This window comes from Dermochelys coriacea, chromosome 14 (assembly GCF_009764565.3).
Source record: "Dermochelys coriacea isolate rDerCor1 chromosome 14, rDerCor1.pri.v4, whole genome shotgun sequence".
Lineage (NCBI taxonomy): Eukaryota > Metazoa > Chordata > Testudines > Dermochelyidae > Dermochelys > Dermochelys coriacea.
Genome location: NC_050081.1, coordinates 7,227,469 through 7,244,601, shown reverse-complemented (window position 1 = coordinate 7,244,601; position 17,133 = coordinate 7,227,469). Strand labels below are relative to the sequence as shown.

The following is a 17,133-nucleotide window of genomic DNA, read 5'->3' as shown; positions in this document are numbered from 1 at the left end:
GACTTATGAGGAGAGGCTGAGGGAACTGGGATTGTTTAGTCTGCGGAAGAGAAGACTGAGGGGGGAATCATAGAATCATAGAATATCAGGGTTGGAAGGGACCCCAGAAGGTCATCTAGTCCAACCCCCTGCTCAAAGCAGGACCAAGTCCCAGTTAAATCATCCCAGCCAGGGCTTTGTCAAGCCTGATCTTAAAAACCTCTAAGGAAGGAGATTCTACCACCTCCCTAGGTAACGCATTCCAGTGTTTCACCACCCTCTTAGTGAAAAAGTTTTTCCTAATATCCAATCTAAACCTCCCCCATTGCAACTTGAGACCATTACTCCTCGTTCTGTCATCTGCTACCATTGAGAACAGTCTAGAGCCATCCTCTTTGAAACCCCCTTTCAGGTAGTTGAAAGCAGCTATCAAATCCCCCCTCATTCTTCTCTTCTGCAGACTAAACAATCCCAGCTCCCTCAGCCTCTCCTCATAAGTCATGTGCTCTAGACCCCTAATCATTTTTGTTGCCCTTCGCTGTACTCTTTCCAATTTATCCACATCCTTCTTGTAGTGTGGGGCCCAAAACTGGACACAGTACTCCAGATGAGGCCTCACCAGTGTCGAATAGAGGGGAACGATCACGTCCCTCGATCTGCTCGCTATGCCCCTACTTATACATCCCAAAATGCCATTGGCCTTCTTGGCAACAAGGGCACACTGCTGACTCATATCCAGCTTCTCGTCCACTGTCACCCCTAGGTCCTTTTCCGCAGAACTGCTGCCGAGCCATTCGGTCCCTAGTCTGTAGCGGTGCATTGGATTCTTCCATCCTAAGTGCAGGACCCTGCACTTATCCTTATTGAACCTCATTAGATTTCTTTTGGCCCAATCTTCCAATTTGTCTAGGTCCTTCTGTATCCTATCCCTCCCCTCCAGCGTATCTACCACTCCTCCCAGTTTAGTATCATCCGCAAATTTGCTGAGAGTGCAATCCACACCATCCTCCAGATCATTTATGAAGATATTGAACAAAACGGGCCCCAGGACCGACCCCTGGGGCACTCCACTTGACACCGGCTGCCAACTAGACATGGAGCCATTGATCACTACCCGTTGAGCCCGACAATCTAGCCAGCTTTCTACCCACCTTATAGTGCATTCATCCAGCCCATACTTCCTTAACTTGCTGACAAGAATGCTGTGGGAGACCGTGTCAAAAGCTTTGCTAAAGTCAAGAAACAATACATCCACTGCTTTCCCTTCATCCACAGAACCAGTAATCTCATCATAAAAGGCGATTAGATTAGTCAGGCATGACCTTCCCTTGGTGAATCCATGCTGACTGTTCCTGATCACTTTCCTCTCCTCTACGTGCTTCAGGATTGATTCTTTGAGGACCTGCTCCATGATTTTTCCAGGGACTGAGGTGAGGCTGACCGGCCTGTAGTTCCCAGGATCCTCCTTCTTCCCTTTTTTAAAGATGGGCACTACATTAGCCTTTTTCCAGTCATCCGGGACTTCCCCCGTTCGCCACGAGTTTTCAAAGATAATGGCCAAGGGCTCTGCAATCACAGCCGCCAATTCCCTCAGCACTCTTGGATGCAATTCGTCCGGCCCCATGGACTTGTGCTCGTCCAGCTTTTCTAAATAGTCCCTAACCACCTCTATCTCTACAGAGGGCTGGCCATCTCTTCCCCATTTTGTGATGCCCAGCACAGCAGTCTGGGAGCTGACCTTGTTAGTGAAAACAGAGGCAAAAAAAGCATTGAGTACATTAGCTTTTTCCACATCCTCTGTCACTAGCTTGCCTCCCTCATTCAGTAAGGGGCCCACACTTTCCTTGGCTTTCTTCTTGTTGCCAACATACCTGAAGAAACCCTTCTTGTTACTCTTGACATCTCTTGCTAGCTGCAGCTCCAGGTGCGATTTGGCCCTCCTGATATCTTTCCTACATGCCCGAGCAATATTTTTATACTCTTCCCTGGTCATATGTCCAACCTTCCACTTCTTGTAAGCTTCTTTTTTATGTTTAAGATCCGCTAGGATTTCACCATTAAGCCAAGCTGGTCGCCTGCCATATTTACTATTCTTTCGACTCATCGGGATGGTTTGTCCCTGTAACCTCAACAGGGATTCCTTGAAATACAGCCAGCTCTCCTGGACTCCCTTCCCTTTCATGTTAGTCCCCCAGGGGATCCTGGCCATCTGTTCCCTGAGGGAGTCAGGATTTGATAGCTGCTTTCAACTACCTGAAAGGAGGTTCCAAAGAGGATGGATCTAGACTGTTCTCAGTGGTAGCAGATGACAGAACAAGGAGTAATGGTCTCAAGTTGCAATGGGGGAGGTTTAGGATGGATATTAGGAAAAACTTTTTCACTAGGAGGGTGGTGAAACACTGGAATGCGTTACCTAGGGAGGTGGTTGAATCTCCTTCCTTAGAAGTTTTTAAGGTCAGGCTTGACAAAGCCCTGGCTGGGATGATTTAGTTGGGGATTGGTCCTGCTTTGAGCAGGGGGTTGGACTAGATGACCTCCTAAGGTCCCTTCCAACCCTGATATTCTATGATTCTATGAAATGGTCACAATAGATACAAATTAAAAAGGTGGTTTTGTCCACTAGTTGGGGACACAGAAACATGAGCAGACAGCAGATCTCTTGGACTAAAGGAGTCTGAATCACATCAATAATGTGAAACGACACTATTTCCACTATGCCTTCAAAGTGCTTCCTTCGTCTTGCCAGTATCATTTCTGTCTGCTCTAAGTTGGATGACAGCAAGCTGACTGAACTGCAAGTCCTTATCCCAGCCAAGCACTAGCACAGCAAATAGACCACACCACATCTTAGTTCAATGATAAAGTAGTGCTGCCTACATCACCTCACCTTACATATATATTGAATGACATATGAGTGAAAAGGTCCCTGCACAACCTCACATAAGAAAGCCTTTAGGCAATTGCTCAATTGTCTCATTGCCATCTTGTGGGAACTCCTTTAAAGGAAAGAAGAAATCACTGAAGAGATGTCCTGTCAATTCCAGTCAGGGTCTACAAGGAAGTCAGCAAAGCTGTGTGGTCAGTGGTATCAGAAGGTGCTGACGGATCTAAGCAAATAAGCAAAGACACAGAGTTTTGTCCATCAGTAGGAGAAGATCAACTAATGAAACTAGTGCAGTTTTTTGTGCAGCTCAGAGCCAGATCAACCAAGACTTTTAAAACATTATTAGGACCCCAGTGACACCAAATTTGCTTTGCTACAACCTTCTTAATAACCTCACCCAAAAAGGATAGGTTAGAGTCAAGAAATGAAATATACTTTTGGCATTGTCGTGGCAAATTTCAAAAAAGGAAATTTGGAATTTATGGACAATGTAACGGGGCAAGGCCAGATGGCTATGGAAGAGTAGTGGGAGATAGATATATTAGCTCCAGGCTAAACAAATCCCTGGTACCAGGATAAGTGAAATGGCAGCTGCTCCAGATCAATTAAGACATCTGGGGCCAATTAAGAACTTTCCAGAAGGCAGGGAGAAGGCTAGGTTGATTGGGACACCTGAAGCCAATCAGGGGCTGGCTGAATCTAGTTAAAAGCCTCCCAGTTAGTCGGGTGGGAGTGCATGTCAGGAGCTGTGGGAAGAAGTTGCGCAGTTGGAGAGGATGAGTAATACACACCATATCAGGCACAAGGAAGGAGGCCCTGAGGTAAGGGTGAAGTGGAGCTTGAGGAAGTGAGGGCTGCTGTGGGGGAAATAGCCCAGGGAATTGTACATGTCATGTTTCTAAAAGGTCAGCTACCATAGCTGATACTATTAGGGTCCCTGGGCTGGAGCCTGGAGTAGAGGGTGAGCCTGGGCTCCCCCCCCCACACACCTTTGCCCCCTGATTAATCACTGAGACGGGGAGACAACAGAGACTGTGCAAGGAAGGATAACTTCTGCTCACCTCCCTCGCTGGCTTATGATGAAAATGGCTCAGTAGACTGTGACCCTTGTCTCTAGAGAAAGAAGGGTTACGTGGAGGGTCACAGTGAGCCTCTGAGGCTAGTGAAATCCTCCAGGAAACGCGGGACCCACAGAGGCAAGGACAGAGCTTTGTCACAACAATAATATTTAGGATGTAAGCCAGGTAAAGATGGACTTTTAAAAGTATCCGTTTCATGGGGGCTTGTTCTTTGTTTCTTTTATTTTATTTTGCAGCAGGTATTCTATATCGCTAAAATACTGGGAAAGAAATATAAAAAAAATCTGTAGAAGAATTTTTTCCCCTTCATTTAATTTTTTTATATAAATCCAAAAAGAAAGGATTTTGAAATGCAGATGTTCTTGCCCATATAATTTATGCTGACAATCATTTCTGCCATAACTTTGTGTTACTAACTAGAACAGACACATTTGGGGACAAGCTTACTTCCAATCAATATGTTAGTATGTCTTAAAAAAATATTTTGACGGCCAATGCTCTCTAAAGTATATACTTGAAAAACAGTTTTCTTTTTCCTCAGGCTAATAAGATTAGATAATAGTAATCTATTTGACCAGCTGCAGAGGGCCACCTTTTTACCTTTTTCATTTTTTCTTTTTCTTTTTAAGTAAATGAGTTTCATCTCAACCAGATTTAAAAAAAATTAAACTTCAGAATGCTCTGTTTCCACCCATTTATTTAAATAGGAGCAATTGCATTATCAAGCGTGGTTACAAATGTAATAGGGCTGGGTCTCATTAAAGACTTTGAAGAAAAGAGTTTGAGTTAAACTACTGTATATCCTACGCTGCCAAGAACTATTGCAGGTTTGGCGTAAAGATGTAATTCTTAAAAGGTATTACTTTACTGCTTTTCACATCCCAGAGCATATATTGAATGTGCAGGCTCAAGTTGATTCAAGCTAGCTCTTGTTCAGTTCAAAAAGCAGCCGTTTGCCTTGCAACTTAATGTAGTTAAGGTTACTTTGAAAGGTGTAAAAACATTATTAAGCGCCTTCCTTCATCTTTTTGTGTGTGCAGTGAAACCTAGGGTTATTTTATCCAACAAATACTGCTCCTACAGCTACAGAGACAATGAAAGTGGTAATTGATAGTTTAATAATCTGCCCCACAGAGTACCACATTTTAATTTTATACTTACAAAGAAGCAAATTAGCCCATTGATTAGAAATTCCTTAACCTTTAATATTGACTATAAAAGGAGCAAAACATCATAAGATACTTCCTGAAAATTTCTGAAACATCAGGGCTTCATGAATCTACAGCAGAGAATACTTTTTTAAAAGAAGGTTGTAAAGAACATTGCGGCCAGTGCAACATGCTGATTGCCATCTGTAAGCTGCTGAGTACCACAAACTTTCATTATAATCAGTGGAAGTTGAGGATCTTCAATATATTGCAAGATCAGGTTCCACTGTCTAAAGAATGAATTGTTTAGCAAGTGGTATATAAATATGCTTTATCATAAGGCAGGAGCACCTCAGAACCATTGATAGGAGCCTGATATATGCTCTTTTTGAATTATATTAGGAGAAATCCGACGTGCTGAAACATCTCATGATAGTGTTAGTTATTAATGAACATTCTCAATAGTAATGTTCCACTGATATATAGCCAGGTATGCTTATGGCATAGGTTGACATGTACCAAAAGCTTACAGTTCGGGCCTTCACAGAAAACCTGCTATGAAAATGACAGACTCCTTGCAGCTTCATTTACTTACATGATTTTAATGAAAAAAAAAATTATCTAGTGGATCAGTCAGACATTATCTTTATACACATTCATCATAAAAAATAGTTTATTAGACATTAAGTTGGTTGGGATACTTTTATTTTGTTTAATAGTCCTGAAATCAAACTGAAAGGCTGATTTTAAAAAATACCTTTGCATGTGTGATCAGAGTTTAATAACGAACTCTGCAATTCAAGCTTTAATAACTAGAGGGAAGCTAAGAAACTTCAAAAGGTTGTGTGATAAATGTTTTTGACAATGCGTCAGCTGAACATTAGACAGAATCTTGGTAAATCCTCTCATTCTAAGTGGTTTAAATTGGAAGTTTTGAACTTTTTCTTCATAAGTGTATGCTAAGGATGTCATGGTATCTTTGGGTTTAAAAGATCCATTTTATCTAGACTATATGAAAAACCATGTGTTTTCCCCCTACATCCCTCAAAGTGAAAGCAGAAAAGAAATTAAGTAGTTGACTTTCCTTTCAGTGATCTCTGAGCTCCAAACTCTCCCAGAGTACTCTTGACCATGATCCTAATGCAGCTTAGGAAAGACTTGCTTTAAAGCATACAAACAAGATATTCCTATAGAAATACTGCAGTAACTGGAGTCTGATCGCTGACAAGCATTCTGAATATCTTAAACATGACAACTCTAATGCGTTCTGGTAATAGACAAAATAGTGTTTTCACATGATAATACCACTGTTTGTTCCTTTTTGTAGGTCAGTGAGAAGGACATATGAAAGCCAGTTTATTATTGCTCTTTGAATCTCCCTGTCATTCCCACCATGACCACCTCAAAAAATCTTGTGTTTTATTTGAGTTACTGTTTTATTTGAGTTCATACCTTTCCCGGATTTATTTTACCTTATTTCACCCTATATGTTCCAAACTGATTCCCTTGAGCATGAAAAGCTCAAAGGCCCCAGTTTAGCAAGGTACTTAAAGCACATGCCTAACTTTTAAGTGTACCAGTGGTCCTGTTGACTTCACTGGAACTGCTTGCATGTTTAGAATTGGGTTCATGCTTAAATACCTTGCTGAAACAGGGCCTAAAAAGTTGGGCGAGCAAAACCAAAAAGTTTCCAGAAAATACACATACCAGGATCTGACAGAAAGAAAACGATGGTACATGAGTTTGCATCATTAGAACCAACAATGTTGAAAATCTTGATTGAGAGTATTCAGAGTACTCTGGAAGACACCACTTTGGATTCCCAGATGAAATTTGATGGATGGACTGAGCTGCGCAAGAGCCAAAGTATATAGTATATTGTTGATACATCCCTTCTCCTCCTTTCCATGACTTGTATATAAGTCTTGAAACATAAAAACAGGGTGGTCTTAGATATTCGAGAAAACTTAAACTATCTCTCTCTCTCATGGGTGGTTTGGTGACCTAGTAGCAAACTGTTCACTGCTACTACAGAGAATAAGCATGATCTTGGATGCCATTGCTCTTATTATTTTCCCTCCCTGCACACTGGTGGTATGATCAAGTGGAGGAGGAGGAATCTTGCATTACACAACAGCAATTCCTATGGGCAAATGTAAGAAGCAGTATTGACAAGGTCAGAAAAGAGCCCTTGCCTAATTTTAAAAAGCATTCAAGAGTCACAGCTAAGGCCAGATTTCCAAGCACTCTCCACTTCCATGTAGGTACATCAGAAAAAGGGCCAGATTTTCAAATTTGCTCAGAATCTAGCCATTGTTCTCAGTGGGAGCTGCTGAATCCAGAGCTCTTTTGAAAATCTGTCTAATTCTTGACCAAAGAAATTTATTTTTCATGGTGGTAGCAGAGAATGAGAAAATATGTTGGGGATCTTTTAGATCATATAACACTATGGAGAGCATATTTTTGAAAAAAAATAGGTTAACTGGTTAACTTGTATTTTCTTTCCATGATGTGATTGATGTCTGGTCAGTGAGAAGCAGTATTAGTTAGTAGTTTGCACAAGAGATTAGGTATCAGGATTCCAGGAGTCTATTCACAGCTCTGCCACTGTCTTGCAGGACCCGGGAAAGTCAGTTACTCCCGATGCCTCAATTCCCTATCTGTAAAGGGTATGTAATTCTTATCTATCTTACATTGGTGATGAGGCTTAATTGCTCATAAAAGGCTGAGAGAACCATGGAAGAAAGGTGTTATGTAAATGTAAAATATTGTTTCAAATGTTTTAATTTTTATCCCTGGTGTACAATAAATCATCAGAGCTATCTGTATAGACATAATAGTAATTCCAATTTTATTTATAGATATGGCTCAGATTCTTAAAGGTATTTAGGTGTTGCTGTGGTAGTGTTGCAACAGCTAAGTGATATAGTGCCTAAATCTCATTTTCAAAAGGGATTTAGATTTCTAACTCAATTAGGTATTGCAACGCTGAGCACCACAAAGCCTAAATATTTTTTAAAAATCTGGGCCTGTAAGAATAATTTGAGTGATTAAACCCACAAACTATTTTCAGAGCATAATATCAATTTTTTTTCTTTTTCAGCTGCAATAATATTGACCACTGGATATAGGGTGAGGGCGAAGCTTTGTTTATGAAAACAAAGCTATTGTTTTTACACAGACCACAGAAATGTTGCCTTTCATTTTGAATCAGTAGCCTAATGAGTAGTGTAGCAATAGTTCAACATCAAAGCAGAATTTCTTAGATATATGCTGTGTTGCAACAACAGCTAAAAAGTTCCCACCAGAAAGGAATTTTGCCATATGTGAACAGCATACATATGTATTAGGTTAAAACCATAAGATTTCCTCTCCTTTACACCAAAAACAAGACAGAAATTGAGCACAGAGGTTTTGAAACGATCATGCACTGGAATGCATAACAATAGGGGGAAGAAACCAAGGTCCAAATTCTTTGGTGGTGTAAATGGGAAAAACTCTATTGAAATCAATGGAGCTGCATCAATTTTGCACCAGCAGAAAATCTGACCCAAATCTCAATCCTTGTCCCTTTAAAAAAAAATACTATACTTTTGTGACCCAAGAAGCACAGCAGTGGTCCCTGTAATGACATTTTCCCAAGTTTTTTTTTTAATAATAATAAGCCCAGCCACCTTTAATGCAGCAGTTCTCAAACTGTGGATCGGGACCCCAAAGTGAGTCATGATCCTATTTTAATGGGGTTGCCAGGGCTGGCATTAGACTTTCCTGGGCACGGGGCTGAAACCAAAGCTTGAGCCTCACTGCTCGGGGCCAAAGCTGTAGCCCAAGGGCTTCAGCCCTGGGCAGCGGGGCTCAGGCAAAAGGCCCCTTGCTCGGGGCTGAGGCGCTTGGGCTTTGCCTGCCTCCCCCCACACACACCCAGGATGTGGGGCTCTGGCTTCAGCTTTGGCCTCCCCACCTGAGGCATCAGGGCTCAGGCTTCACTTTCCCCTCCTGGTGTCATGTAGTAATTTTTGTTGTCAGAAGGGGGTCGCAGTGCAGTGAAGTCTGATAACTCCTGCTATAATGTAATATCACCCACAGAATCACATAATTTTATTTAATCAGGGAATATTTTAACGAAGACTAAAATTACTTAAAAGGAGAGATGGGGCAGAAGTTTAGTTGGAGAGTACCTGAGATTACTTGTGATGATAAACTTGACTTATTTTTCAACTAGGAGCTGCAGTTGGCCTCTATAAATAGACAGAGAAACCACCCAACTTAGAAGATGAATTCTTGCCTGTGTGATCTTTAGACTGTCCCTGACCTACCACTCCACATACAGATGACAGGGCTCAGGGTTGGGTCATGGCTATTTTGTCACAGTTTTAGATAGTTTACAAGTACATTTGTAGTTCTGGAACAAAATGCTGTGTAGTTTGTGTTCATGTTTGTATAGATTTTCCGCAAGCTTCCAGAGTTAGGCTTTTCGTCACATGTTAGTGGAGAGAGAAAAGCCATAAATGATTTTAATCTGAATTAAAGATATTCAAAAGAAGGCCTGTACTCCAGTATTGTTGTTGGCACAGATTTTGAGGGTGTAAAGTAGAAGCACTCTTCTGTGGGCATTGTTAGTGAGATAATTAAGACAACAGTGGGTAATTACAGTAGTTTTTATTACTGCATCTTTCATTAACTAATTACATTAATTGGATAATATATGTGAAGCCCTTTGAAGAGGAAAAGAGCTAACTATTATTACCCCTATTATTAGTATTACTCTACATTGATCGTAAGAACTGAGGTCTGTTCTCTTCTTGATGTGCATGCGTAGCTGCTATTACAGCCAATAAGAGTTATGCATGTATATCAAAAAGAGAATATGCTCCTACCAGGCTTAATCTGATCTTGATGAACAATGACTTTTGAGTTTAACACCCTGCTCTTCAAGATTAGAATACCGTCAGGTCTTGCATGGAGAACATTTTAAAAGATTTCCCCTTCCCTACAAGCCTCTCTCCTTATTTATTCAACTAATTATATTGAAGAGGAGGAAAAGCACATACCATGTTCACTGTGACCAATTCTGTACCACTGAAATCATTGTGAGTTTTGCCATTGACTTTAGTTGGAGCAAGAACAAGGCCTGTGTGCTCAGTAACTTACATTAAGGAGGAAATAATTTTCATTGAAGGTTTCTGAAGAAAATACAATAGTTTTGCAGCAGTTAAATCTCTAATACTTCGCATTATGCAAAAATAGGTCAAAACAGTTTTGGTTTCTGCCTGTTCAGTTCTTCCGAGACTGTGTTTTTATGCACAGTTTTTTCTCCTTAACTATTTCCTGTAGTTAAAGTACGAGCAGAGGATTTTTTCATGTATTAAAAATGAAAAAAAAAATCCTTCTTGTATCATCATTGTATGCTGGTTCATTTGATCCTTCCAGGTCTTTTTTTTTTTTTTCTTTTCCAACTAAACCTTGTAACTAATGCCTCACTGTGTGTTTCTGTCTGAAAAGTGACTTTGTGGAACTGGCATCCATATTTATGTCTGTGACTCTAAGTCAAAACTATATGGTTTACAAGTTTAAAAAAACAGCAAATTCTGTCAGCATTGCAACCTCTGATTTAAAAGTCATTGGATTTTTCTGGTCTCAAATGTCACCCACCAGTAGGCCAAGTGCTGCACTTACTTTCACATGTGCAATCCTGTTGTCTCCAAACTCTGTTCTCAGTTACCAAGAGCGGATTTGGTCTTCCAAATGAAAATTTAGTTAAAAGTTTTGTTGGTGACATGCAAGCCACAGTGTAATCCAGCTCAGAGCTGTGCTGGCTCTGCCATGTTTGTGGGGGTTAAAAATAAAAAAGCCTATCCAAGCCATAATATTCTGTTCACATTCCATCTATCTGCTTGTATCCCCATCACATCTGAGTGTCTCATAGATATTAGTGAAAGCAGTGTTAATATCCCCATTTTACAGCTGGAGGAGAACTGAGCTATGGAGACACTGAGTGACTTGCCAGAGCCAGGAATTAAACCCAGATCTTCTGAGTCCTAGATCAGTACCTTAACCACAAAACTGTCCCTCCTCTCTTCCATCAGGCCCATGACTATCAATTTAGCATGTTCTTTGCATCTTATGAACAGTTAATTAACAATCAAAAACATTTGCAATATATAGGGTTTTTTCCCCCATTTTTATCAATAAATCTAATATATGTGCCTTTTTCCGCAGCTGTAGTTCACCCACATTGTTGCAGTAGAGCATATTATCTCATTTACATTTTTAAGTGCTTTTCAAAGTGTAGGATATCTGGGTTGGAAAGCAAAACATTTCATTTCTTTGTTCTCAGGCCAACAGAAAGCACTTCCAAGGTCAGGTATGGTGTAGACTTTCAACAGCAAACATGTTTACATTGCATTTGAAAGCCAGTATAACTGAAAAAATACTGTCTTTACAGCAGTGATGTAAGCCAACTCAGAAAAGCTGAGAAGGGGATGAATGTTGTACTTTGAACAGTTTAACTGATTAAAAAACTGTTAACACATGTCAACAGAGTCCACATGGACAGTTAGTCCGTGGCAGGCTAGTGTGGGGTAGAGTCACACCCGAGTTTGCAGCAAACTTTGTGTGTCCAGACAAATCCTAATTTGTTATGCTTTTGTTTTCCATTTGGAAAAAATGGAAAGTGCCTTTGTGATTCAAAACTTAAGACTGGATTTTTTTTTTTTACACTATCTTGTGTTGTCCATCCCAGCAGTCATTAAACGTAGGCATCGGTATTCCCTGGGTAGAATTTTGCATTTTGAAGATTTAACATAAAAGCTTATACTTCCATAAAACAAATGCCTAGTTGTGTTGCTGAGTAACTGGGGTGAGTGCACTACAGCTATTTTTTTGGCTGAATAATGACTTTTGAACCCTAATCCTGGGTTTAATTTTCCAAAAGAGAGGTTATACAGTGCTCCCAGAATAAGCTGTCAACTGTTTAATACATTTTAAGTGCATCCTGCATGAGGCAACATAGATTGAAGAGCTTTGTGAACCCTGGATTCATAGCTACTCTGAGTTGCTCACTCAGTAAAACTTTGGATAATCCTCCTCCCCTTTTTTTTTTTTTTTTGAACTTCCTTGTGACTCAGTCAAGCTGGCTTCAAAATTCAATACAAACTTGGCAGCACTGAATAGCAGACATTGCATCCAAGCTGTTCTCATTAAATATGAGGTTTTAGACATTCAAAGGAATTTTGAGTGTAATTACTAAATATCAGAGGAGAAGGGACATTACTCTCATTTGGGAGCAGCATATATCTGAGTATATACTTCAACAAAAATTGCCTTGCCAGTTATCAAACCAAACATTTTATATTTCACAACGATGAGGTAATCAGAAGGTGATACGGCTTCAAGTCTCTAGCATCAATTGTCTGCATTTTGAAGTGTTCGTGTCTCAAAAATCTTATTAATTATAGTCCAAGAGTAACATTGTTGGAGACATCTCCCTTTGGCATAGGAAAGTAAGAGTAGATATAAAAGCCTCCTTGTCTATGCTGTTGGAAGTGCCCTTTTCATTGACCCTTTATGCAGCTTTCCACTCTGTTTTTTTTTTTGGATATCCATCAAGGTTCTTACTCTGTAGGAATTGGAATCTTGCACAGGGAAATTATCTGTCATTCTTTTTCTCTGGAGATATTGGTATGTAAGGATCTCGCTCCTCCAACCCCACACTTTTTTAGTTGTTTTGGATGGCTTTGATATAATGCTGATTATCTTGATCTGGTGTTTCCTTCTGGATGCTTCACTTCCCGTACAATGAGGGGAACTAATGGAATCATTCAGAGAGCAGCCTTGCTCCACAACAATGGCTGCTGTGAAGTGACCAGTATTGGAGTTGGCTCACACTCTACCCCACTCAAAAACCTTAAGTGCTAGATGAATTCACCGGACTCTCACAAAGGAGCTAAATATCTCTCCACCATCCCAACACCCAAGCATGTTAAGGGCTGACGGTTATAATAGATAATGGGAATGGTCAGTAAATTCACACAATACATTTTATGTTGGATAATTGTTTAATGATAATTTTATCTAGAATAGAATAGAATTTACAACATTTTAAGAAGCAAATGTGTGCTAGTTAAATCCACATATCCTCAGATTGTCATGCACTTTTCACTGTATGCCCTCTGCACAATATATTGGTGTGCATTTAAAAAAAAATCATAAAGTCAAAAGGGGGAAATTGATGGATGAGATGGCACTTTACAAGTTCTCTTCTATGGTGCCAACGTGTTTGCTATAAGTACGGTCTTGGTGGATGTATTTATTTGCTCCAGACTTTCCTAGTGGAATCCAATGGAAAGATTTATTTTTCTCAGACTAAAATAAAATAAAACAATACACACATGCACGCACACGCTGTTTTACACCACAGAAACCAAACAAATGAGTGAAGCTTTCCATTTAGAGCAAGGTTGGCAGCTCTGATTGAAGGAAATACATGTGGTGAGTGGGTGGCATCAGCACAGCTGAAGATCCCTTCCAGTGTACAAACAATTCCCTAATTCTCTTTTTCACCATGACATGCTAGATGGATGATATTAGTTGCTCAATTGAAAATGGTGGTAGAATCCTGTACGTAGGATATCAGACAGCTAATACAGATATGGCTATTAGACATTCCAGATTTTAGTGAAAAGGGAAACAAATTTCTCTATATGCTCAATCCCATTGAAATCAATAACAATACTCATTAAGTTCATTGGGTCCAGGGCCTGTCTCTGTTGATTTTCTAGTACATGAAAATACCCCCTTCTTTTTACAATAAATTCGTATAATAGTATGACATAATTATTTGGTTTTTTAAATCGTAAGTTATAGCTCTATTTTTAAATTGCCATATCAGAAATACAAAAACAAACCACACATTACATGAATAATTTTTTTCAGGATATTAATGCATATGTATTGTACTCCAAGACCTGTTTAGCACAGAAGATTGGCTACAAAGACTGGTTTTCAACATTGTCTAGCAAAAATGATAGTGTAAAAGCCACTGGGCAGGCTTAAAGTTCATTCCTGGGTCTGGTTAAACTTTTTGGCATCAGAATATGTAATGGTCTTATAGCTTTAATACTTTAAAGTTAACGCCTGGCATCACTTCAAAACAATGCAAGATCTATCATAAGTAGTCTCTTATCTTATCTGAATAGCAATTTTATCCTGTAAATGATTTGAGATTACAGTATTTCAGTGCTGTGGAAAAGAGAGAGAGCTTTTTTCTGTTAAATCTTTGGTACTGCAAGTACCTTTAATTATTCCGATTTATTTATGGGTATTCCATGTTGAGTAGCATGTGATACCATACCACATGCTCTGCAAAATGCATTAAGGGAACACAAGTTTGCTTATCTCTCTTTTACTACAGACTTTAGAGTAGCATGTCCATGCTGTTTAGATTTTTAAAAGTCATTATAATTGTATTTATTATGTGTCGTCAGATCTAAATTTCCATTTTCAGAGACAGTCCTGATCCTGCTCTGTACTTCTCAGTTGATACACTAGCTATGTACCCATTTTCTAGTCTTCTACAGATAACCCTAAATGCTTCTCTCCCACTACCATCACCACCTCTGTGATGGTGTCTTTCTAGCATAAGCACTGTGCACTTTGTTTCAAGTCAACTCTTGAAGTACCAATGCCCAGGTTCAAACAGGTGCCTGTAAGTAAATATTCAGTGTGCATTGAAACATTTAATGATAATGTTAACAAACCTTTTTGTTAATTGTTTAGTTGTTGGAATTATCATATTTTGATTATAACCTCCTTAGGACATGAACTGTCTTTTTGTGTGTTCTTATATCATCTAGCACTTTGGAACCTTGGTCTAAGAGTTGGATCCTGAGGTCCAGCAATACAAATAAATAATACATTTGTAAATAATTAATGTGCCTCATCTGATTGTATTAAAAATTGTGATAATTTAAGAGCGAGACAAAGATCAGTTAAATTAGCGTTGCTATTAGCAATAATTATTTATTGGATTTGTATTTCTCATTTGTATATATATGTGCTATGTGCTTTACTAGCAGGTAAAGCCTTGTCTCAAGGAGCTTACAGTTCAGATAACGTTGAGTCCATTTCCACTGCAGATACAAGACATGGTTCCTGAGACAGCAGATTTGTATTTATTTATTTATTTATGTTTTACTTCAGTCAAAGTACTGGTGCACCATGAAATCATTACAAACAAAACACAGGTTGTACAAATAAAAGAGTACGGGGAACTTGATGAACATTAGCAATACTTGTAAATAGATAAGAGAGCTCAATTCTGCTACCCTTACTCCTACATTGGTAGTCCTGTTGTAATCAGTGGAACTACCTGTGTAGGAAGGCACTAAGTGAGAGTCAGGGTGGCAGAATAAGTATGTCAGTGGCTCTCTTGATATTGTTGAAAACTAAGATTGAAGAGTATACAATACCCATTACTTTTGCTACCAACTGAACACAATTATATGGGTTTTTTTTCCTTCCATCTTCTAATATTTAATGTCTGTTTTGTATTGATTGATATTGTTTCAGGCTTTACAAGATGAAATGGAAAATTATTGCAATCAGGTACGATCTACAGAAAAGAAGCTGCAGCACAAGGAGTTGGAGACACAGGAACAGGTAAACAGTACTGTCCTACTAGATTTCTTTCCTTGGGCAAACAGACTCTACATTTGACAATAATATCTTGCTGCAAGAGAAAAGCATATCTTCTCCTACCATATTTTCAGCTAGCTTTCTTTTTTGTTTTTGTTAATAAAAGAGAATTAAACTGTCTGAACCCCAGGGGCAAATATTTATCCAATGCTCTTTGTTTCAAGATGTTATTTCAACTATTTTAGCTGTTAAATTATGCTTTTTAGGCAACACTATTATTTTGAATGGAGGTTTCTGGTATTACTATAACCTGTTGTTTCATGACTTCTCTTAAGAGAGTTATAATTTGACAACACTTGGGATAAAAATAATGTTTATTGCAGATCTTATGCATTCACTGGGTTAGAGTATTGTACATAAATGATTCCATAAGATTATTCTGGACATGGTCAGTGAAATCAGAGATTCTTAATGTTCATTTTTCCTCAGTCTGCTCCATAGCAAATCTCATTATTTGTAATGTACAGATTGGGAAAATTAATCTAATACTGTTATCATAATTGTTACATAAAATTATCACTGAAATGCAAAGTGATGTGCCTGCATTAGAACCATGTTGTAAATTGAAATATGCAGGAAAATACAGAAGTAGTAGATACTGCACAAATGCACATATCCCAGTCTTTGATCATGTGCTCACACAAAGAATACTGACCTGATGTAAGGAGAGATGATTTTGTAGAATCTCCTTGTCTCTATTGCTTTTTCTGTACTGACTTGTAAACACTTGTGCAGTGTTTCAGATCCTGATTTGGTGCCAAAGTGCCTATGGCTCATTCTTTCTGTTCCCATATCTGTACTTCCTAGCATAGTAACATTTCGGGATAATAATTGTCAGAATATCTAAAAAAAATTCATAATGATTAGCAAGTATTATTGTCCTATTTACAAATGGAGGACTGTCCCATTGAGAGAAAGACCTATGGTGACTTGACCACTGTGGTATAGTGAGAGTAGCTGAGTCTGGAACAAAACCCAGGTTTTTTTTGAGTCCTAGGTCCCTCTCCAACTATTAAAGAGTGTTTTCAAGCATCTCCTCTAGATGTGTCAAACTGTTTGCCTAGTCTCCTACACTAAGCTATTTTTTTCTTTCAGTATGTGTTTAACTCATTTTTAACATATTAATATCTTTATAGTTGCAGTTTCTGTTGGTGCCTTTGTTAGTTCATTCCACACATGTCTTCCTGAATAAAAAAGTTTTTTAGGAACTTCCTTAATACCTGTTCCTTTCTTAGTTTCAGTTTGTACCTTTCTAGCAGTTTTTATGGCATTCACCTTCAGTATTTATCTTCTTCTTTACACCTCAGTAATGTCTACTCTTAACTTCCATTTCTTTTCTAATTCTTTT

General features: G+C 39.0%; 1 protein-coding gene across 1 annotated transcript in view; it reads left to right on the top strand.

Annotated features, from left to right (window-relative positions):
* The window catches only part of CEP112 (centrosomal protein 112), a 297,948-nt gene that overhangs the window by 258,328 nt on the left and 22,487 nt on the right, over positions 1–17,133 (top strand). Inside the window, 1 exon segment of the mRNA XM_038371118.2 lies at positions 15,660–15,749. Within this exon segment, the coding sequence (XP_038227046.1) occupies positions 15,660–15,749 (90 nt within the window).